Source organism: Pipra filicauda, unplaced genomic scaffold (genome assembly GCF_003945595.2).
Source record: "Pipra filicauda isolate LSUMZ 115617 unplaced genomic scaffold, ASM394559v2 scaffold22_size4397567_pilon, whole genome shotgun sequence".
NCBI lineage: Eukaryota > Metazoa > Chordata > Aves > Passeriformes > Pipridae > Pipra > Pipra filicauda.
Genome location: NW_024104343.1, coordinates 3,201,994 through 3,227,179, shown reverse-complemented (window position 1 = coordinate 3,227,179; position 25,186 = coordinate 3,201,994). Strand labels below are relative to the sequence as shown.

The following is a 25,186-nucleotide window of genomic DNA, read 5'->3' as shown; positions in this document are numbered from 1 at the left end:
TCTAGTACAGTTTATACCAGTAGTAACTCTAGAAATAAAAGGGTTTAGATTTTTTTTTTCTTTTAAATGTGACCATTATTTTAAGGTATTTAAGGGGATTTTTTTCTCTCACAAGATGCCTCTCTCTGAAATGCTACTGAGGATTTAAACATCAAAACCCACTCAGTAAAGTGAGTCGCTGATTCTGTGCAGTAACTGTGGCTTAGCATCCATTAATGATAACATGTAGGTTAAAAGGCTTTCTTTCCTTCTGCAGTGATGGAACTTCTGAGACTGTCTACGCAGACATACTCAACAAAAGTTAGGATGGCTTAGCAAAGGTCGTAATATGTATTTTAAAACCTCCCATCAAGGTGAATTAAACCCCCTTCTTTTCTGTATGCTAGAGTCCAAAGAGAATTCAATGTAGTTTTTGTCTTTTACATTTGTCATTTACGGGTGTTATTGCTTAGCTCCTGTAAGCAATGTGGATGTGAGACTCCTTCATGATTGTGAAAGTTGTGTAGTAGGTCAAAGACATGGTCCTCCTCTGGAAGGAGAGTGACTTTGATGAGAAGATTTTTGCAATCTTAGCCATCTCCACTGCTTGTGATTTTTGTATAAAACTGATAGGAAGTTTTTTGAATCCAGTCAAAAGGTTGGCAATATGGACAACTTGCTGCAGTGCTACCATGGTGATAACTGAAAGCACTGAAAAAATTAAAAAGGGCAAACAAAGAAGCTGAAAGTAAAAGAAAATTAAGCAATACACCATTCTTTGAATAGGTCATTCTCTAAGTCATCGATGCAGTTTTGCAGCCTGAGTTGGTATCCCCCAAAAGGAATCTGAGACAGATTTTCAATGGAGTAGGTGTGATAAAAACAGGCCAAGTTGCATTTTTACGTAAAAGATAAGTAATATTTGAGATATCATTTGCCTAAGGTCTTTAGCCACATGCTTGCTCAAAATTTTACTTTCATGGTTGTCATTTGAATTTGACAAGGAAAGCTGTGAATAGTTACATTTTTATAAAAATAGTCAATTATCTCCCATATTTGTGTGAAGCAGGTTAAACCTTTTGCCATCAAGAGTGTTGCTTAATCTTTTATGTTGTATCCCTGTTCCATGTTGTGCTTGGGGGTTATTAATCTATTTCAACATTGATATGTGGAATGAAATAATTTTTTTCTTTGAAAGTTCATGTAATTGGGCCTACTTAGAGAAAATAATTCATTAATTTTAAGTCCCTAACTAGCATATTTTACACACATTCTAACCTTCTAAACTAGTAACAAAAGCACTCCAAAATATTTTATATTTTTAAGCAAATGCTTAAAATGCTTACCTTCTTTGAAATAAACAAATATATAATGAACGATACCTCTGCAGTATTTTAATGTACACCGTATTTAGCCATGTATTTCAAAACAAATAGAAACTAGCCCCTTTACTTTGAAAATATTTTTAAATTTTCTTTTGAATATACAAAACATATATCTATCTTATGCATTGCATGAAGATTTAATAGTCGTGAAAACAAACCTGATTTTTATGTTAGGATAGCACAATTTTCCACAGTTGTTCTTGGCACAATATTCTATTTCCATAACTTTTAAGATACTGTAAAGTACTGACTTCAAGTATCAAGATACTGTATTAAGCAGAAAAGGAGGAGAGGTTGTGCCTTGTTTCTGACTTCCAGCAGCCTTTGGTTTTCCTTTTTTTTAGTTCCTGTTCTTCTTTTTCACATCATGTGTGATTTATATTTGCAATCAGTTTACTAAATGATATGGGTTTTTGTCTGTAATTCTTGTAATTTTTTTTTTAAATCCTGTAAATATGCATCTTTTTATGATTTGCCAGCTACATATAAAATCTTCAGACTGCTATAAAAATTCTCTTATTTGATTTGCATTTTTATCACCATTCAAATTAAACGGGAATAGTTCCTATATTCACTTGTGTGGTATTGGATTCAGTTCAGCAATATGGGCTAACGGGGCAAAAAAGTTCACTGAAGGAAAGGTTCTGCATATAAATTGATCAAGACATATGGTTAAAATGTCTTGTAAAGGTTCAAAATTTTTCTACCATTCGGGCAGTCTGTGTCCATAGGAAGAGTTGATGAGGTATTTGACAGAAGATAGCAGCAAAATGTACATTGTCTCCTCTGTTATTTATCAGTATCTAAACAAATTTATTCTTGCAATTACATAAAATATCTTAGTAAAACCAAAGACTATAAAAATGCAACTTAGTTCCGGATTTGTTAAAAACAAATTATCTATGGACAGAATTGCTGTGCCTGATACTGTGAACTCGTAGCTGTATAGAATCATTAGTTTCAAAGAGCTGACAGTAGAGCCACATTTTCAGTGCGATTTATTTGTGCATCTTCAAGGTAAGGAGTTATGTGGGGACTCGAGCCATGAGGGCTGAGGGTGTCATGGGCATGGAGCCCCATCCTGTAGCTCTTTGACCGCAGTGGAAAATGGAGGCATGATGGATTACTCCAAGAATTTCTTCGGTAGAAAGGTAGAAAGGTAGAAAGGTTTTCTATCACTGTGAAGAATGCTTTTTCTTGTGCAGAGCCATTCTGTATGTTACAATGGTAGCTTCAATTAAGTAAGTGCTATTTGCACAATGGTGAGTGAGCTTGAATTATTAAGCTTCTCATGTTTGATCTGTTTCCTGTTTCAGTAAATAGCAAAACTTTCAATGACTCCAATGAGAATAAAATTAAGATGTTACTGTATATTATATGTTTGCATAATAAAAGGGTGGTTCTCTGAATATTTTTCAATGGTAATTTCAGGTACTGAAACAGCAGGTCTGCTTAGGGCGTTCTGAAATTGACTTCAGCTGTTTTCTGTGTTTCTTGAGAGGGTGAACTGAGGCACTTCTAGTTTTCAGGGCTAGGCATTTCACAGTATCCCAAAAAAAATGCTTAGTGAAAAGGTGAAAGAGCTAGGTGGAGGGGGAGAAATCCCATTACTGGTTTATGTAATAGATTTTTAGTGTGATTTAATATAGAGAACAGCAAAAAAGTCTTTATATGTGTCAGCCTTTTCTGATTTATAAGGTATTAGAGGGTACCTGTATACTGTAACAAATCGGCAGTGTTTGAATGCAAAAGCCTTTCTGTTGACTGTGATCCTTTAGGGGGGATGAAGCCTGTTAAGCCCTGAGGATTTCTTGAAACAGATTCCTTCTGGTCAGGTGGAAAGTAAGGGAGAAAGACTACATTGATGGCGAGGATCACAGGCAGAGCAATTCTGAAATAAGAACCTTAGAAGAGCCAAGACTGGGGAGAACCAGTGTGCTGAAATTTGCAGGTTTGTCTTGGTGACAATGAGCCAGAATAAATGAGATTTTGATTCCATGCTGATGACTTTATTTCAGAGGAAGTTGGGGAACCCATTTGCTGTTGGTCATTCACTATATTTTTTTCTTTTAAATGCATCATCCTCATCCTTGTTCTGTAGTTTATATAACTGTCAATAAGCTTTAGATTAGACTTTGTTCTCCAAAGGGAAATGTTTTTAAACAGTACTCAATATAATCAAGTATTTTGTCATATGCGGGTATTATGCACAATTTCTGTTTCTGTCTTGTAATAAACCCTTAAGTAAATTTATACAACAGAACTGACATTGAATATGTGATTAGAATAGCTGAGTTCAGCTTTGTCGCATGGGTCCTGAGTCTAAGTGAAAGAATACACACCTGTGATTTTCTGGTGGCTTGCCACCTAGGATGAGCCATATGGTTAAATAAGTGTTATGGAACAAACTAGGTGGCATGCTACAGCTGAGATCTAGGTTTGCCCTTCACTTCATTGCTTTGCATGCCATATGCTACAAAATGCTGTATTTTGTTGCAGTACGATGCAGATCAGGTGTATTTATAGAAGCTATTTCAAAAGCTTGATGCTGTATGCATTAGAATGCTCTATGTGCAAAAACTGAATACTCTGGGCAAACAGTGTGAGGTACTAGATTACCCTGAACAGTTATTGTATTAAGGGCAGTTAAACCCAGTATGACTTAGAGAGATAAGTAACATTTTTAATAATCATCCTTTAGTGTAATCTAAATGTTTTTTCTTGATTTAACTGTGGAAAAATACCAAATCAAGCAAGCATTCAGCCCCCCAACCATAGTATCCAAAATTTGAAATAGCTACTGAATTTCAGGTAGGGGACACACTAAAAAGCATATTCTTCCTTTCACTATTAGGATATAGCAAGAAGTCTTAGCTGTTTCACTTGAACTTCAGCAATTGATCAAGCTTGTTGTTTTCTTAGCTATGAAATTTGTGGTCTGATTTTCCAAAAGTAATGGAGAGTGTTAGTAGAGTTGTCACATCGTAATTTTTTCAACTGTAGGAGCTCAGTTATGTTTTGTAACTCTGAAGTCTAATTATTCAAGACTGGACTACTCTCCCTGCAGTGCACAGCAACCACTCCATCTAGCTTGTGCTAGAAATTTTAAGTAGCCACTTGTAAGTATAACAAATCAGTCTGCAAGACCTACAGCATGATTTACTGTATTTTGCCAGTGCTTGTTTTTGCTTCATGAAACATACACCCAAATCATGACAGTTGTTTGAAAGTCATGAGTTTTTAAAAGTAACGGGAGAGAAGAGAGTTAATATTTCTTTGGGAAGTGACACATTTAGCATTTTTTCAATGAATTAGGACACCAAGACAGACACTAATGATAGGACTGTGCAAAATGTCAACATGCATAAACAGTTTTTACTTTTTTGGGGGCATCTGGTGTAACCTGACCATATGTGACTGTGAAAAATTAAGTACCTGTTAAGAAAAGGAAGTTAAAGAAGACTTGGAGCTTAATACTTCAGTTCTTGGTGTAAACTCCTTTTTAGCAAGTTGTCAGTAAAAACCTGAGATACTCAATGGACACTAAATTTATGCAACCCAACGTAACCAGTTCTACTGCTATGCCATCATATCAGATTTTACTTCTGTTCAAATGGAAATATGCTTTTCATACCTGCTGGGAATACATGGGTATCTCCACCTGAAGGGTTCAGTTTGGATTAAGAATAGATTATTTGAAGGAAGCTTCCTAATCAACCCTGACTCTGCTGCTTAGTTCTTGTTCTGGAGTGGTCTAGGTGCACAAGGAACACATTCTTTTTCAATTAACTGAACTAGAGGATGTGTTTCTGGAGTTCTACCAATGTAATCAAACTGCTAGTGTGCATTTAGTCCACATGGATGACCTAAAGTCAGCCCTGGGTAAAACCCCTGAAACCAATATTCAGTATTCAATACCAACTTTCCTTTCTGCAGATATGCTCTGAGGGCAGTGTACTGCTTTCTACTATACTCGTAGTTGAAGGACCAGTATGAGCAAACAGAGTGCAGTATGTGCTGTGAATAGATCTCCAAGTGGCTGGAGCATGCAGATTAGATCCTTAGTCTGGCCTTTTGATGTGCAGTGCAGATGGTAATTTTTTTTTTAATGTCAGAAATCTATTTCTAGGGGGCTTATCTCAGGCTCCTTAAAGTTGATGTCTCCCTGAACCAGCATTTTTTGGAAGGACCCTATACTAAATACTTTTTTCTAATATTTAATACAAAGGAGAAGCAGATTTTAATGTCTATGATGTTAAAGTGCCTGGAAAAGACCATTATTTTGACTAAACTTGTGCCTAGAAGCTCTTAATAAACAGAGTCAATTTGAGGTGACTATTTGCAAGGGAAATTGAAAAGCTTTATTTGCTTTACTAAAACAAATTTACTAAATAGTGTTGATAAATATTTTAATAATTGTTTATCTCAGGTAAATTGCGGTAAAGTTTTAAAGCATAAAAACACCTGGTGAAAATCTCATTTTCCAAAAATGAGTTACTGATCTTATATGCATATCAGTCGGTTTCCTGACATTGAGATCTACTTTGCTCAGCTAAAGGAAGAGTTATGGTTTGAAACTGTAAGGCCATAGAATGTCTTTTTTTGTGTGTGTGTGTGTGTGTGTTGGTTTGGGCTCATCACTGAAATAGCAGTTTAGGGTAAGTGAATGCATATTTTTATAAAGCCCAATCTAGTAATCCTGTAAGTCTCCGCAAAACATATATAATACATACATAAACATACATAACAGGAGGTTTGCAATAGAGAACTTAAAAGCCCATAAACTTGACTCTAACACCATTGCAGTGCTGAGTGGAACTATGTTTTCCTGCTGCTTTAGACATTGTACAGGTTTCCTCTACAAATGATTTTATTTTTAATTTGATGTAGTGTATGTGCATGTCTATACATAGCATGCAGTACAATGTAGGCACTCAAATTAGCTCAGGTGGTTTAGGCAGAACAGGCAAAACATAGAGATTAAACAGCATAAAACTTCATGTAAACTAATTAGCCCCCCTCCTGTGAGATCCAAACACGGGAGGAAAAAATCTGGAAGTATAATTTCAGTCCCAGTGAAGCATATACTGTAATATTTTCCACTTTGAAGGATGAATCACTGCCTCGTTAAAGTAACTGTAATGATGTGCTATATCACATCTTTGCAAGTTTTGTTAACATGTTTATTCTGCCAACCGTAAACTGAGTTTTCCTAAGTAAAAGCAAAACAGTTTGAAACTTTTAATGCATCTTGAAATGCATCAGGTTGTTGAAGATTAAAACAACTGACAAAGGACAAAATTTCTTCCTATGCTTGCAGTACGAGCTCATCTTAATTTATCATTTTAAGCTCTCCATGCTGTTTTATTTTTGAGTAAGTTCTTCTCTTAATTAAATAAGTCATATAATCAGGACAAATAGCTGTTCAGTAGAGGTCCTAATTAAGAGCATTTTACTGCTTTTTGGGTTGTATTACTAATTATGTTTATTGAATGATATTTGAATACCTCCCAAGTAAATGATGTTTCTCTTATTTCTGTAGTCATTGAAAATATAAGGCACGCAGATAGGAAGGTGTATGATGTGAGTATTGGACCATTTGTAAATACAAACAAAGCCTGGCAATTAGGTTAACAGCTGAGTATCGCAATGAATGTCATAAATCCACAATATGTTGCTGGAAATTAGACTATGTCTGGATGTACTGCTGAAATGTCACCAAAAAAATCACATTAATTATAAGCCATCGTTTGCTGTGGGCCACAGGTTTAGGCCAGAAGAATGCTGGGTGGAAGTTATACAGGTGGAAGAGACTCATCATTTTTCCTATGAGGAGTAGAAACTGTTAGACCCAAGACAGCATAGGAACTTGAGGTGTCTTGTCTTTATTATTGTTACATTTATTAATGACTGTGAGATATTCCTCTCTGCAGAGTTATATTTATGCCAAAATTTTTTCGTTAAATAACTTATTTGAAAATCAGGTTCAACCATCTGGAGGGAGGAAGACCTTAGGCTAGGTATGATAGGTAATAGTACAGCTGTGTGCTGCAATGCTAGCTATGCTGAAGTGACAAGGTGTAGGCTGGACTGTGCGGGTTGAATGAAGTTGGCTCCCAGTTGCATCATTTCAGAGAGAGATATGTAAGCAATAAATGTCTAGGCCTAAACATCTGACTTTCTCAGAATAATATGTATAACAGGTCACCAATGACCAGTTGGAAAATCACAGTTTGTTTCTTTAAAAATGGAGTATGAAGTCTTCTGAGAGTAACAGATCACTTTCATATTTCCTGCCTTGTGAAATCTTTATTCCTTACAGCAGTTTCCTTAAAATTTATTCCAATTCTTTTTTTATTCTTACAAGTCAACCTCAGAGTCTTTTCTGCTAGCTATCCCCATCCTTCTAACAGAGAAGGATGCTTTTTTCAGTGCTGAAACTGTTTCCTTTTAGATGGTGTTAGAAAATCTGTTCAGGAGTGGTTGTTGGTCCTTTTAGCGCTATTAAAGAAAAATAGGTTTACTAAATTGAACCCAATCTGGAAGTGTTTTAACAAAAAGTAGTTGTACCTACCAAGTTAATTTTATTTCTTTCTGAATCCTTTTACAAGTTTTTAAGTAGACAGTTTTACACAATGACATTTTCTTGGGAACTGCAGATTAATTTAAGGAAATGTAGAAACGGGATGTTTCCAGCAATGCTGATTAAGGGGAAGAAGAGATGATCAGCTTTCTGTTGGATGTAACATTTCTGGTTTGAAAAGTTTATGAAAATGGTTATGCTAAAAATGGAGAATTACATTTTTAGTTGGGATAAATTATATTGGCTCTGTTAAATTCAGTGGAGTGATGCTGATTGCACAAACTAAGCCTGGCCCTGAAAGAAATGACTTCTCCATGTCTTGCAGTGTGGCTCCAAAAAGTCAGTTACCTCTTCTTATATTTGTTTATTTGCTTCTACATTGAGGAGATAATACTTTGTCAGACACTCAAGATTTCGTGTTAGTGAAAGGTCATAATTGTTGGGAAAAGTAGAAACACGGTCAGAAAGCCAGCTAGGCAGATTTGCAAGGAGAGTTCTTAGATTTGAAGGAAATTGATGAGTTAAAGTTAATGTTATCAAATAGAAATAGTATGGGTTTTATTTGGAATGATGGGAGGAGAGAAAGAAGTGAGACAAGAGAGAGAAGCTTCCTGAAGAATGTCTGGATTTTGGAGACAACAGTTTTTTGGAGGCAAGATAAAGTTATATTTCTTGCCAGGCACCATCTTTGGGGTTCAGGAAGCATTATATCTCCTTCAGCTGGAGGAAATGGAAATTTAGACAAATACACTAGGATTCTAAAAGTTCTGGGAAGAACTATGTAAGAATTTTGTGGAATATGGACCTTTTGGGTTTTTTAATGAGGAGACTTGCATTGCGTTTTAATTTTGTTGCAGGAGTCTTCCTTGATCTGTAAAAACGTAATTGTTTTAACATGATTCTTTCAGTGGTTTTTGCAATGGTTTCTTTTGCATCATGGTAATTGTCCTAGCAGAGAAAAAGATTTTCAAATGCTTTACAGTACACAGTCAAACAATATGTAGTTGAATGCAACTGTCATTGAAACAGATTGTTTTTCTGACCTGTTGTTTCATTGTGAACATGATGTTTATTTACCACCTTCATTATTGCAGCATTAGCATATAGAGAAGCTGTGCCATATCATCATGTACTTTCCTAACAGATGGCTACTAACTTCTTGAAGGCTTTTTTGTGCTTGCTTAAAATATCCCATATTGGCACAAAGTTTCTTTCCTCAGTGTGAAGTATGATTGACTGGTTGAAATAGATTAATCTGCCTCTCCTCTGATTTTTGAGCTTGTTTTGTACTGCAGCAAACCAGGTTTTGAGTCTAATTTTACAAAATGATCAAAGCTGCTTTTGCTAATAACATGGTGTGGAAAGTTCCATTCAGTTGCATAATCTCTGAGCAAACAGTTCAGGTTGTAGCAATAATTAAAGACTGCATTTCTGCTGGAAAAGGTGAAAAAAACCCATTCTTTTTACCTGCTTCACCAGAATGTCCTCTACAGACATTCTGGCCCCAGAATTTAATTTTTTCCTTTTTTTTGTCTCTGAGGCTGTGAGAACTTCCCAGGTCATCTCTGTGCAAAACTGAGCCCCCCCCCCCCCCCCCCCCCCCTTCTGTTACAGGCCATTGGTTTGCAAACTCCCTGTGGTGTTTTGTACATTAATGCTGAATGTGCAGGTGAGGAGCTCATCACTGAGGTCCACATTATTCATGAGGTCCACATTATTCTTTGTGTGTGAGCTCAATTCAATTCTTACCTTTCCCAGTGTGAGGTCTGTGTTTTTGGTTTGGTTTGGTTTGTTTTCTATGAGATATATGTGTGCCCAATCTGCAAAGAGGAAAATACACGGTTCAGATCATTCGTCAGTATTGAATGGCTATAATTTTTGGCATGCAGATTTCCTTAAATGCCTAAAATAAGGTAAAACTCCACACTTATTGGTGCTGGAATTAAAATTTGCTGAAAGAGGCAAAATGGAAGGTCTTTACTATGTAATTCAATGTTTTGTTATCTAGAAGTGGAGCATATTTTTAGTTCTGATTGTCACTGATTTTTTTAATTGGCATACATTACCTCTCAGCTTTGGTAAAGAATATTTTGAAATTTTAAAATGCCAGCCTGTATTTGGCTTCAGTGCCCATGTTTTACTGAATCCTACCATGAAGCTTTGGTTTATTGTCTTTCAGTTATGATGCCCTTATTTGAGCCTTGTGGAACTGTTTTTTTTCCCAATTTCAGTTAGCCTACCGTGGCCTTAGAAAAATTAGTTTTATCTCAAATTGCTCTGTTTAAATACATACTCCTTTGTGGTTCTAAATATCACTCTGGATGGACTTATGTAATTCCTTACACCTTATTCACTCTTCCTAAATTGAAGCTTACATCTATAAGGTAATAGTATAATTTGACTGTGTAAAGCAGACCATGCAGACTATGTATACTATTAGCTCAAAATAAAATATTTAATCTAGGAATGTGAATACAATATGCTGTCTGCTGTGCTGCAATTTTCTTAATGGCTTTGGAATCTATCCATACTGGTTTTTATTTTCATGATGATTTTCTGATACAGTTTCAATCATATGTGAATTCTCTTGGCAGCTGTGGTTCCTGTTTATTTTTTACTACTTTTGTTTCATCTATTGTTCATGGTTCCTTTCCACTGTTTGCCTGTTCATAATGTCGTCTTTCAGAAGCTGAAATTATCAGCTTGGCATTCAGTTTCCACATCTTGTTCCTGGCTACTTCTGACTCATCTATCAACTTTTCAAACCAATGAGTGTTTCCTTTGTGTTTTGGTCTCTTTTGGAGAGGCAGTGCTTGACTCTTTCTCTACACTTATGCCATAGTTTCTTTCTCTTAGAAGAAAGGGAATGATTATTCTATTGGGTGTGATTAAATAATTACACTGAAGATTTATTTCCCTATGCTAATATTAAAAGTTTTGTTAACACTATAGTAAACCAAGTTAGTATAATAAAATAGCATATAAAGCCACATTAATACTAGGCAGCATTTGAAATCTAAGTACTGAATAGCAAATGCTTTCTCGGTAATTTTAAATTTTCATCTTTGGACAGAAACCAAGTATCAATATTCTCATAAATAAAAATACAGAAATACTCGGTAAAGTTAGAAGAATGTTAAGAGTCAGGATACCAATGTTTGGAAGCTTACCTGTAAGCAGGTACTATTAGACATTTGTTTCAGTAGGTTAAATGAGCATTTTGCTAATTTTCTTTTCACAATGTAATTGTTCCTGAATTGAACAATTATTACGCTCATTACTCTCCATTTGGAGAGAACTGAAGGAAGAAAATCTTAGCTTAGGAAGACTTGATCAGGAAGAGTTTCCAAACATATGTATTCAAATCCAACTATTTTTTTCTGATTTTATGATTTAAGTTCCTCAGTCATGCAAACAGTCGTTCCTAAACTGGCCTCACTTCATTGTGTAATGTTGTGTGTTTGTGATACTTTTGTATTTTGAATTTGCAAGTGTACTCTTTAGTTGGCACTTCTTGAGTTTGGGGTGTAAGATGATACGCATCACACAAATACACTCTATATGATGAGAGGCAAAGAGCGTATATTGCTGTATTTGTTTCTGAAGAACTGGCTATGACCACAGTGCTAAATATCAGGTTATCTTGCCTATAGAGTTCAGTGAAAAACAGGATAGTGAAATGGAGAAAGTGGGAAAAAGAAAAAGGTATGAATGCATTGTGGTGAAAAGGAATTCTTAAGAAGAAGTAGAGGTAATTAACAATGGAAGAGTTAATAACTGAGCAAACAGTTTTGGTCCCCCTTTGACATGGCACCTGTTTCTCATTGTAGACTTAAGCTTAGTTTTGTTGAATGAATCTGGGCCCTACCTTTTGTAATAAAAGACTAGGACACATTTTCAGTGTTCTGGAAAACAAGGGCAAATTAGGTTTGCGTCTGGTTATGTTAGTAGAAGAACAAGAAGTCAAATACAAAATATTTAATTCTTAACTATAACAAAACCTTGTGCTAATTATTCTTTCTCAGGCACCTTTATTTATTTACCCTTTTTCATGGTTTCAGCCCAGCTTTCAACCAAGCACCATGCAGCCACTTGCTCACTCCCCCACCAACAGGATCAGGGAGAGAATCAGAAGGGTAAAATCTAGAAAACTCGTGGGTTGAGATAAAGACAGATTGATAGGGAAAGAAAAAGCTGCACACACAAGAATTAATTCATAGCTTCCTGTGGGCAGGCAGGTGTTCAGTGCTCTCCAGGGCCCCATCACACATAATGGTTACTTGGGAAGACAAACACCATCACTTCAAACATGCCTGCCAATTTACTCCTTCTTCACCCCTACTGTATATACTGAGCATGATGCCATATGGTATGGAATATCCCTTTGGTCAATTCAGGTTATGTGTCCTGGCTGTGTCTTATCCCAACCTCCCATGAAGCCCCAACTTTTTCGCCAGTGTGTCTGTAAGAAAAGCAGAAAAGGCCTTGACTCTGTGTTCAGCAATAACAAAAACATTTCTATATTATCAAACCTGTGTTCAGCACAAATCCAAAACATAGCTTCATACCAGCCGCTGTGAAGAAAATTAACTCTACCCCAGACAAAACCAGCACACCCTGTTTCTTGGAATTCCCAGTTATATGACATTTTAAGAGAATCTCTCTAGAAAAATGATCACAAAATGAGCTTACTATATTCTTCCCCTCTTTTTACCATGTAGGCCATTGAGTATTTCTAGAAAGGACAACGTAAAGAAACCCAAAGAAAACTAATTTATATATGAGAACTTGAAAGGAATGAATCCTAGCAGTTGCTTCGAATATCATTAATGAAATAGAACTTCCATATTTCAATGGCTTATGAGTCCTAATCATCATGCTTTTTTTTACTCTAATAACTGTGAACAGCTTGTGATTCACCATCATAGAACTAATGTCTCACAGCAATAGCAATGTGACTGTAGATTTAGTCTAGGGTGAGAATCCTGCCAAAAACAATTGCACTATATGCATTATCCACTGGATCACCATATATTTGGAAATACCATCCCTTTTTTCCCTGTCTGCTCCTAGAAGACCAAATAACCCAGAAAAAATGGAAGAATTTGTCTTGAGACAAAGTCTAAATGCTTATTTTTAGCAAGTTTTTATTACATGGCGTAGGTGCCCATTCACTTACCTTTAGAATAATTTCACAAACAAAAACACAGCTCTGAGGTTCTTCAGTGTACAACTGTGACACTGAGCACTGCTGATGAAAATTTACTTTTACCTGGATTAAAGTTAATCCTGATTTTCTGGCTGACCCACACGTGAGTTATATCCATACTTTCAAGATTTGTGTTATAGAGAGTTTTATCTAGCGTTCAGGGAGCCCTCCCTGGTTTAATTAAATGAGAGATTGTATCTGTTTGGCAGATCTCGTAATAATTTTTAAAATATAAGATTTTTTACTTTTATCATATTATTTGTTGGCATTGTTTACACATGTCTGTAGAATTCAGCTTTTAGACTGGACCTCCTCTAAGTACCTAGAACAGCAGTGATTTGACTTGCCCAGCTAGAGGTGGTGCTTTTTACTTGTCTTTCACTTTGTGCAGGAGAGGAGATCAAAATTCCAGTTTTACCAACCTTCCCCAGAAGACACATGCATGTAAGGACTAATGATTTATCAGGTGTAAAGAATATTAAATGGAGAGTCTGTCACGGTGTTAATCCAAGAGTACTGTGTTTGATCAATAGGCAGTAAGTAACTCGTGGTGAGAGGCACTATGAGTGTGCTGTGTCAGAGGGGATGTTCAGTTTGAAAGAACAGCAGTTGTCTTCTGAAGAGAGTGTAATGGGTGCATGTTTGCATCACAGGAGAGGTACAGAACTCCTTCACCCACTGAAGCACAGGCCAGGGGTATTAACAGGTCTGTCCTGCTGGTGTGGAAGGTGGAATAACACCTTTTACCCTGTCATGGATTGACCCTAGCCAGCAGCAACACACTCACAGCCACTCTGTTGCTCCTCTCTTCTCCCGGTGTACAGAGGACAAAATAGGAAGACCAAAAATGAGAAAACTCAGGCATCAAGATAAAGACAGTTTAATAAGTGAAGGAATGAGAAAACAAGTGATGCAAAGGCAATTACTTACCCCTTCTCACAAGCAGACCAGTGCCAAGCCAGTCTCCAAGTAACAGCCACCTTGTTAGTCAAAGCCCCCAACCCTCTGCATCCCCTGCAACCATTTATGGCTGATCATGATGGTGTATGGTATGCAATATCCCTTTGACGAGGTTGGGTCAAGGGGTCTGCCTGTGTCTCCTCCTAACTTCTTGCCCACTCACAGCCTACTTGCTGGGATGGGCAGAGGGAAAAAGAGAAAGACTTGTCACTGTGCAAACACTGCTCAGCAACAGCTAAAACAGTGTTGTGTTAGCAGTCCTGTTTTGGCCACAAATCCAAAACACAGTACCATCAGGTGGCTATGTGGAAAGTGATCGCCAACCCAGCCAGACTCAGTGCATACCCATCTTCAAATAGTCTCAGTTTGCATTTGAAGCCTAGCATAAGTAATCTGTGCTCTATTTATTTGCTTCACAAGCAATTGGATGATTTGGGGGTGATTTTTTTTTTTCCTTTTTCCAAGTGAAGTATTTTTTTTTTTTTCATGGAAGTTGAGATCTATTTAGTTACATGAGTTCAGGACCAAGGACAAAGCCCAATGGAATGAGCAATTTGAATATTATCTCAAAGATGTTTAGCTAAGGCCTGACAGGTTCAGGTGTCCGCAGTATCCGGAAGGGGAGGGAAGCATGGGGGAGGAACCAAGACAGAGGCTGGCATACAGTGGTCCGAAGACCCAGTTTTTTCTCTCTGTTAGGGATGGCAGTGGTGATTCAGAAAAGGCATCACCCATGATTTTCAGATTGTCTGGTGCAGGCAACTGGCCCTGGTTTTTGGGTGTTGTAGGAAATGTTATTCCATCTATGCCTAAAATCACTGACTGGCAATGGAAGAAAAGCAATAAATTTAACAGGAGATGTGGTGGCATCCTAGGTGTTGACAATAGTGACATAAAACATTTTTATTTTTTAGTGGTCCTGGGATGACACTGTTGTCTCTGTCACCTAATATGCAGTGTTAAAATGGTTTTAATACAGAAGGTTACAGTAGTGTGCCAGTAACAATGTTCTGCAAAATTCTCACCCAGGGATCCAGAAGTAAACTGATGCTTTATTTTAATGTGCATTCTGAAGGTGAATTATGAGACATTAATGCCTTTATTGTAGTAAGTTCAGAAAGTATTTAGCCTTCACTGCACATGGGAAACAATAATCCATGAGTATGTGGGAAGGTAGTGAGTTGGTTTTGTCTCAGTGAGAGCATAATAATTTGAAACAGAACAAGGAGTTCCAGTAACTTAAACAGTAAAGCTATTCAGAAAATTCACAACCTTTTTCAGAAATCTTTGTTCAGCATGAGACAGCTGCCTAGACAGGGCTCCGATGGGAACATGCTGCCACATGGGCGTTGGGCTGCAGGGTGGGTCCTGCTCTTATGGCAGTACTGACCAGCAGCAGTGAGCACTCCTATGGGGGGGGTGCCCAGGTTGGGGAACTCTTCAACTCAGTGACAGAGTTCCAGGAGAAGGTGAGTAGGTTGAGGAGTATCAACCAGAGATAGAGTGAGAGAGACTACTGGTATTTCACCCATTTTTTCCTGAGAAAGGCTGAACAGGGAGACATGACACTTGATAGAGAGGATTCCCTGTCTTCTCTCTGCGTGGCTGGACACAGTGACTTAAGGTATAGGGAACAATGATGACAAGTTCCTATAGAACTGCATTAGATAGATTTTCAGGCGTCGGCAAGTTCCTGCCTGGTATATCTGGCCTGTCTCCTCTGCAACTGCTCCCCCTTCCCAGATGCCCTCACATAACTGGTGCGAGGCTGTGCAAGTGTAACTGAACAATAATGAAGACGATGGTTCTTCTAGCATGGAGGTGTTGCTGACGTTAAGTTGGCCTACACTCTGCATCAAAACTGTTTCCGTAAAGAAAAAAAGATGTGTCATTGTCATGGGAGACTCCCTTCTGAAGGGAACAGAAGGCCCCATATGCCAGCCAGACCCACTTCTTAGGGAATTCTGTTACGTCCATGGGGCCTGGATTAAAGATATGAAGAGGAAGCTTCCTGCCCTGAGTAGTGTCCTCAGATTATTATCCTTGATTCATTTTCATGTAGGCAGCAATGAAGTTGCAATGAGAAGATTGAGAGCAATCAAGAGACTTCAGGGACTTGGGATGACTAGTTGAGGGATCAGGAGGAGCATGAATGGCATTTTTGTCTATCCTTCGAGGTGCAGGAAATGGTAAGGGAAGAAACAGGAAAAGCCTGCAGATCAATACCTGGCTCTTAGCCTAGTGTTGTCAGTAGAATTTTGGTTTTTTTTGGTTGTGAGTCAGTTTATGTGACACCATGACCTCTGGGACCAGGGCAGTTCCAGTTGTCTGAAAATTAGCAAATGTGACACTCGCCTACAAGAGTCTGAAGGATGATCTGGCCTGTCAGCCAGACCTCAGTGCCATGGAAGGTCATGGAGCAGGTCATCTTGAATGCTATCACAAGGCACATGCAGATCAAACAGGTGATCAGGCCAACAGATTTGTGAAAGGGAGGTCCTGTTGACCAGCCTGATCTTATTCTGTGGCAAGGTGACCTGGTCGGTGGGAAAGGCTGTAAATCTGGCCTACCTGGACTTTGGTAAAGCCTTGGACACTATTTCCCACAGCATTCTCCTGGAGAAACTGTCTGCCTATGGCTTGGAGGAGTAAAAAAACTGGCTAGATGGCCAGGCCCAGAGAGTAGTGGTGAATGGAGTTAAATCCAGCTGGCAAGTGGTGTTCCCCAGGGCTCAGCCTTGGGACCAGTTCTGTTTAATGTATTTTTGACAATCTGCACAAGGGGATTGGGTACACCCTCATTCAGTTTGCAGGTGACACCAAGTTGGGCAGGAGTGTTGACCTGTTGGAGGGTTGGAAGGCTCTGCAGTGGGATCTGCGCAGACTGAATTGATGGGCCAAGGCCAATTGTATGAGAAACAACAAAGTGATGTGATGGGTCCTGTCTTTGGATCCATGCAGTGCTACAGGCTGGGGGGAGAGTGGCTGGGAAATAACCCAGCAGGAAAGGACCTGGGGTGCTGGTCGACAGCCGGCTGAGTATGAGCCAGCAGTGTGCCCAGGTGGCCAAGAAGGCTGGTGGCATGCTGGCTTGTATTAAGATTATTGTTGCCAGCAGGACCAGGGCAGTGATCATGCCCCTGTATGATGCACTGGTGAGGCTGCACCTCAAATCCTGTGTTCAGTTTTGGGCCCCTCACTACAGGAAAGACATTCATGTGCTGAAATGTGTCCAGAGAAGGGCAGTGGAGCTGGTGGAGGGTTTGGAGCCCAAGTTTAATGAGGAGTGGCTGAAGGAGCTGGGATTGTCTAGCCTGGAGAAAAGGAGGCTCGGGAGATACCTTATTACTCTCTGCAACTACCCAAAGGAGGTTGTAGCGATGTGGAATTTGATCTCTTCTTCCAGGTAACAAGCAATAGGAGAAGAGGAAATGGCCTCAAGTTGGGCTAGGGAACATTTAGAGTGGATATTATGAAAAATTTCTTCACAAGAAGGGTTGTGAAGCATTGGAAAAGGGCCCAGGGAAGTGGTTGAGTAACTATCCGTGGATGTATTTAAAAGTTGTTGAGATGTGGCACTTGGGGACATGGTTTAATGTTGGACTTGGCCTAAACAATTCTGTGACTCTGTATCAATTTGCAGTTGGGACAGAAGAGGTCTGACCATTTTGTACCCAACCCTGGAAAACTTGCAGCATCCTTTTGTGAAGGGGTGTTACTCATCAAGTTTTTTAATCACTTGTATTCTGTCACCTGAGGTAAAATTCTGACCTAATTAAAGTTAATAGGTGATAACTTAAAACTGGCAGACTCAGAATTTCACTCATACTGTTTAGGTGCTTTTAATGGGAGCGTAGGAATAATTAGGACGTGAGAGATGACTGGTAGCAAAGCCATGAAAAGAGGATAGCAGTGAGTAATAACAGGCATAAAAGAATAATATTATTTTTTTAAATAAGCACAGTTTTTAAAGTATACAATTTCTTTGAAAGGTAAAATATTGTATTAATGCAAATCTAAGAAATTTTAAAAATAAGTCAACTTATTTTTGCCCTTATATGAATTATATGCAAGGATTAGTGCATTAAATAGCTGGGCAAAATTAGCTTCATTTACACTGTGCTTTCTATCTATAAGCAGGTCAGGCGTAGCAGGGCTTGCTATGAGGCTGACTAGCTGTTTTCTCTAGAAGGATGTGTGTTGTTCAAGGTGACTCTGCAAAACAAAAAATGCATAAGTGATAAATGGGAATTAATCAGAGATGAACATTTCCCTGCTGTACCTCAGTTTTAGAACTTGGGCACTAGTATACCCTGCAATGTCAAAGAAGAGAATAACCCAGAAGAACTAGCTCTTTTGCACAGGCTGCCGTGGTCAGTCACATTCATCAATTCGCTTAAATTGTCTCCAGTGATAAAAAGTGAATAATCAGCATGTTATTTACACCTATGAGGTTATTCTTTCTGCAACATGACCGCAAGTGTCATCCAGAAGGACCAGCTTTTGCTGAGTCCTATGAAGCAGGAATTAAAATAATGCCTTGAAAAGGAAGGGTTTTAAAGATTGTCTTCTTATTGGTGTTAATAGATTTGCTTTTAGTTTTGGCTTTATATTTCCACAAATGGAAAGTTATTTAAAGTATTCTGCAAAAAGCTCAGTAAGTCTTGACCTCAGAGACAGTTTATTTTTAACATGACAAAACATTATCCACTTCTGTAATGGTATGTGTGGCCATAATGACTCATTTTTTAAATTGCAACTGCCATTGATGTTTGCATCACTATTCTTTACAGCATACATTGATTTTAAGAAGAAGTTGGTGAGCTTTATTTCTGAATTTATTGTCTAGGAATGTGAACCACATCTCTGATATTTTCTTTTTGTTGTTTTTTTTCTTGTGGAAACTTTATATTACTAATACTAACAAATAATAATCTCCATAGCAGAGTATTACTTTTTTCTCCTGGCATTTGTGTGATCAGACATTTTGTCAGACATATATTTCTCATAAATATATCCATGATAGACTTTTCAATAGTTTTTTAAAATAAATTCTCTCGCCTAATTGTCTGTCTGTCTTCCTCCTAGTCTGCTCCCAGTTTTCAAGAGGAGTCTTTGCTATTTTTGGATTCTATGACAAGAAGTCTGTAAATACCATAACATCATTCTGTGGGACTCTTCACGTCTCCTTCATAACTCCCAGCTTCCCAACAGATGGAACACATCCCTTTGTCATTCAGATGAGACCTGACCTCAAGGGAGCTCTTCTTAGCTTGATTGAATACTATCAGTGGACCAAGTTTGCATATTTGTATGACAGTGACAGAGGTAAGGTGTGGTACTTTTTACCTGCTCCCTGTTTGCCAGATGTATCTCGCTGAAATGTGGAATTCGTATTAGATAAGTAAATGACAAAAGAAATATTTACCTTCAACAAGTATAAGCATAAGCATAAGCTTAAATTTAGAAATGAGCTCTTGGGACAGAAACAAAATTGTTTAAATGAGAATGAAATTATTACAGTATGCACTAATAGAATTGCAAGCTTTAAGCAGTGTGAGATTAATCACATGTTGTAAAACAGTTTCTATGAAAAGTTTTCTCTTTTTTTTGTTAAGGAAACATCTAAGGAGAGTAAAAATAAATCTGAGCATGAAGGGCAATCTGCTACCACAGAATCACTCTACACATGCAAAATCAGTAGTTGGGCATGAAGCGAGCAAGAATCTTGGATGCAGATCCCTGTTTCTTTGGAGATTGCTTTTGATAAATACTTGAGTTCCTCTCCTCCATTGAGCTTAGATGTTATTGTTGATATTGATAAACCCAAACCTACCACTTGTGATCAGCTAATTCTGTGGTAGGCTTCTCAAGTCCTATGCTCATTTATGGCTGTAGTAGTAATAATATAACAGTTTATGAACTTGAAAAAATCACTTGCAAATTGTGGTATATCAATTAGTTTTCTGAGAAGAAGCAGCATTATACAGAAATGGTGGGGGTTTGACTGTTTTTTCTGGAATTCCATTATTATCATTCCTTTTTCAGGTTCTCCTCACCTAGTAGTCCTTGGCTAACTTTCTTCTATTCTTACCTGCTCCTGTTCCCTTTAAAAAGGCTATTTTGTGGCTTGCCTGCATGTTGATTGGTCAGAGTTAAATAATAAGTGCCTATTAAATTATAAGATTAGATTTAAAGGATTTCTACCACTCCATGGTTTGTTGAGTAATGGGGTGACGTTAGATTCCCTGCATTCTGATGCCATTTTACACCTGATGTTCAGAAGCTGAAGGGACCTCTTAAAGAAAGTTCTTTTTTGTTGTTGTAAGCACTAAAGTTAGCAGAATTAATACTGGTATTTAGCCTCCAAAGGTAATGTCACATGGGACAATGAATGCTCATTTCTCTGACAGATTCTTTTCAAATTCACATTAGAATCAGAAAAATTCACTGTCTTTTTAGAAAGGACGTATGTAAAACTACTTGCTTAGCCAATACGCTGTCAGTCATCTAACAGTGTGTAGAATGTGACCTGCACGTGATTTATATTTAGGAAATACTGAAAAACACCTAGTTCTTCCTGTGATCTGCACAGTCTGGATCTGGCCAGATTTTCTTATTTTCTTTCTTATTTTCTTATGTGTTTGTTTTAATTGTGGCAAGACACCCCAGTGATAACAAGCTCCAAGGCATGAAGCTCCTACCTTTATGTGGAGTAAATCATTGCTCTACAGTGCTCCCCACTGATTGCACAAGGTTAACCTGCAGAGTCAAGCAGTATGTAGCCAGCAACACTAACATCAAATCCTGAAAACACAAGTCCACAGTTCCTTTTAACACTTCTGCATAATTGTTGATATAGTGACAGTGATGTATATTTAAGGAATAATATATAGTATAAAATGTTTCCACCTTCTGGAGTGAGATAAAAAAGGCAAAGAGACTTACTCTTCATGGAAACTATGAAGGCTAACAGGAATTAGTTTGATGACTTATTCCAAAAGAATCATCTTTTGCTTCTGTTATAGCACCTCTGTGGTTAGGGACTGACTGGCGTACAGGGCAATTTCCTCTCTCGTTCCTTTCTATAAGAAGTGAGGCCATTCAGTATATGCATGCCCAAACTATTGCGGGCTTAATACAGCATCTATTCTTATGTAATGTGAATTAGTGTCCTTTACCATCCTTACCTCCTCTCCACTGCCAATGCTAAACAGTGGGTCTTGGAAAAAAGTACTAACATTATTGGAGGATTCTATCTGTAAAAGAACTGCTAATTTATTCAGCCTCTGTTCAGTCTTCCTTTTCAGAGCTCACTGAATTAAGAGTTTGTCTCATGATAACCAATAGAGGTTCAGTGATGTAGTAATCCTGCAGCTTAAAAGCAACTGATGTTTCTGGAGTTTTTTCCTCTGCAGAGTCCCACTTCTGTTACCACTCTCCAGATAATTTCACATCCTCAGAAGTATTGCTGGGCATGCTTTTTGTTAGTTTGGAGTCTTTTTGGTAATTTTGCAATGCATTACTGATATCAGAATAAACTAAACTGTATGGGGATGGCAAATCTGCCACCTAAAAGAAAGCAAGTGATCCAGGCAGCCATTTGACACCTCTGCAGAGAGCACCCCAAGAAGGGGGAAACCCTAGGAAAAATAGATCAGAGGAGTATAATATAAAACCCCTTTGTAATGGATAGTATTATCATTAATAGCCCTTATTAATTTATGCCTAGTTGAGATCATTTAACCCAGAGGAAACATAAACATATTGGCAGACCTGAAATCTGCTAAATGAAATTTGAAAAAATGATTCAGATTAGGTTTTTCAGTTTGACTGTTTTTTTTTAATTTTAATTTATAATTTCAAACAGTATTTTCAGTTATAGACTTATTTTAATGCTTTTTAATGTTTTAAGGTATTATCTACATCTCTTGGTTTGCTTACATTACTTATCTTTCCCTTTTAACACAAATTCTGCACATTTATCTTTAGCATTTGAAATAGTTTATATGTACCATTGGTCTGTAGTTTTGTATGATTTTAAAATAAATATTCATTACATGACATACAAAACTTCCTATCAGTCTTCTTTAAAAAGACTTAGAAAACCAGATTATATCCTTTGCTGATGACCAGTCTTGTGTAGTGCTGTATGTCATTACCATTTTCACTGATAAAGCTGAATTGCTAAACACTGGCCAATCATAATTTAATAATGTATTTTCAAACTATGAGACAATTAATTCTTAATGCTTTCCTTCTGTGTTTATGGGCATAATCACTATTACTTCCTATGAGAGTTACATCTGAAGTTTCCTTTACATACCAAGTCAGAATTTGTCTCAATGAAATGACTCCCAAATGTTCAGTGATTTCAGGGGAGATGAATGTGCAAAAATGTTAATTCTCCTGTAAGAAAGTCTGATTTTCTTTTTTTCTGTAACAGTATCTCCTATCCTTAAAATTGCTCTCTAGGATCATGTACAATTCTCTGGAAAGAATTTAAACATGACAAGCCTCATTCTTGTACTGCTGGAAATCATTAAAATGGTACTTGTTGTATAGCAGAAACTAATTTCCAGTGGTAATTTCCATGTTTCTATACTCTGTTATTTAATCCTTGAAAAGGAAAATCAATCGAGTAAAATCTTCACTGATTTTACAGTATATTGTGGGCAGTTGCATCTGTACAAACATTACAGCTTCCTGTCAGAAATATGCCAAAAGGATAAGATGGAAGCTTCTGTAGACTCTTTGTAAGTGTTAGCATTGAGCCTGTTTATCTACATGGAAAAATATATCTTAGCACATCTTTCATAATCAGGGGTATGACTGTAGGCAACAGAAATAATAAATCCATTACCATCACTGCAGAACATGGGAATTTTGCCTAGACCTCAATGAGGTCTGGGTTTAAATACAGTACTGCTGAAGCACTGAGGACAAAAGCAGTTCAATAGCATTTTGTAATAAGCAGCTGATCCTCTTGCTGTAATTGGATCACTCTTCTCCTAGAAGATCTCATTCCCACTATGTGGAATTCCAGCAGTGGAACAGTGAAACTGGCAAAATCCCATTCTGAAGAAGGTTGAAGCAAAACCAAAAGGTTGTCCTTACTAGGCTTTACCTTGATGCCTTGCAGTGATGTAAATAGAAATTTCATGCAATAAGAACTGTTTGGGCCAACATATATCTTTGTTTCTGAGTTCTAACCATGTGTGGCAGGTCAAAAAAGTTATAGGAGATCTTAAATAAGTAATCCCACAAATCACATTCTAGAAGCTTTTTTAATTCCTGAAGCTTTTTTAGTCATATCTTCTGTTTTCTCCTGTTCTTCACTAGGCTTATCAACATTGCAAGCTGTGCTGGATTCTGCTGCTGAAAAGAAATGGCAAGTGACTGCTATCAATGTAGGAAATATTAACAATGACAGAAAAGATGAAACTTACCGTTCACTGTTTCAAGATTTAGAGGTAAAAAAGGAAAGGCGAGTGATTTTGGACTGTGAACGCGATAAAGTCAACGACATTGTTGATCAGGTTTGCTATTCTTTATTCTTCAGTGACAGCAGTTAGCTGTATTCTATAAGTAAATATCTTGAGTTGATTTGTCTTGGTCATATTTTTGTGATTATTATGCATCATTTGGCAGTGACAGATTTGTATCAAGGATCACATATGTATGAGGCAGAAAGTGAACATACAAATCATATAATCCCTCCCATTACTCAAAGGCAAGATAATTCTATCTGGATGATCCTGTATGGTTTTTAATCCTAGTTATTTAAAATAAAAACAACAATTTACAAAATATCTCATTCAGGCTCTTTCACGACCTAAGTAGTAGACTGCATTATGCGTAGTTGATACACTATTATATGTGGTGCATTATAAATAATTATATTATGTCTAAGGATTAGTTCTCTTTACGCCCAGAAAGTATTTTCTCCTTCTAATACCTTTTCTGAGAACCTTTCACGTCTTGGGAAGACTGTATCACAACTTCTTTCTCATTTAATGTCCTTTGTAATTCATGTTTCTAAGCTCTTTGTCATTCATACTTTCCTTGGGTATCTGTTCATTTTGTCTCACTCTTAAAAGTGTGTTTTTTTTGGATGCTGTTTTCCATAGCTAAGGCCTCCTGAGCTTTAAAAAGAACAGGAAATTATATCTTCTCTCCACACATGCAAATTATGTGCCAAAAAGATTTTTTTTAAATTTTGTTTTTCACAGCATCATCACCATGCTCTGATTCAAATTATTGCGCTACTTTCAAATCCACCTCTTTGGTCCTAATGTCTTACTGGCTCTGTATCATACTACTTCTTTTTGTGCATGCAGAGCACAATGAAAAATTGTAAGGATAGTTCCCTGTTGGCTTGAGTTTGATCATGTGAGACTGTGCAGCATCAGTAGGGATATATCATCAGAGTGTAGCTGTATTTATTTAAAGGTTTTTTGAAGGGCTTGTTATTTTGGTCTTTGTTTTGAAGGTCATTACATTTTGGAGAGGCTCAGACAATGAGCAGTCTCCTAAATAGAGTATTTGTGTGTTTTATTGTATTTGTGTGTTTTATTTGGAATTCATATCCACAAACTGTTTCTCTAATTTTCAAAATAAATTTGAATTTGATCCTGTTCTTCGGAGCATTTGATCTCTGAGAGCATGATCTCCCTGTCATCTGCAGTTTTTTAAAATCATATTTTCTGACTTGTTTTCCATGTTCAGAAATGTACAGTGTAGAGCAATGATTGAGATAAGTAGTACTTATAAGTCTTCTTCAGTTGATTCTGTGTGGCTTTCCAAACTGTTGTTCACTTACCTTACAGTGACTTGTCCGTGACTCTTAGGAGTTTCTAATGATGTCCTACAGGACAAACACCTTATTAGACTCAAGATATTTCACAACTGCTATTTACTAATTATCTATTAGGCCAGAGAAAGGAAAGATACTGCTTTGACATATTTTGATCTTGTCAAGACTATTTTGACCGTTTATTAACTTATTATCCAATAGATTCTTCTAAAAATAAGTATGTAATATTCACTGTAATCTCTGATATGAAAGTT

General features: G+C 37.4%; 1 protein-coding gene across 4 annotated transcripts in view; it reads left to right on the top strand.

Annotated features, from left to right (window-relative positions):
- The window catches only part of GRIA2 (glutamate ionotropic receptor AMPA type subunit 2), a 96,322-nt gene that overhangs the window by 25,273 nt on the left and 45,863 nt on the right, over positions 1-25,186 (top strand). For all 4 annotated transcript variants that reach the window (XM_027739560.2, XM_027739557.2, XM_027739558.2 and 1 more), the window contains exons 3-4: positions 19,205-19,444; positions 23,459-23,655. In XM_027739560.2, coding sequence (XP_027595361.1) covers positions 19,205-19,444; positions 23,459-23,655 — 437 coding nt within the window. The remainder of the gene's footprint in view (positions 1-19,204; positions 19,445-23,458; positions 23,656-25,186) is intronic.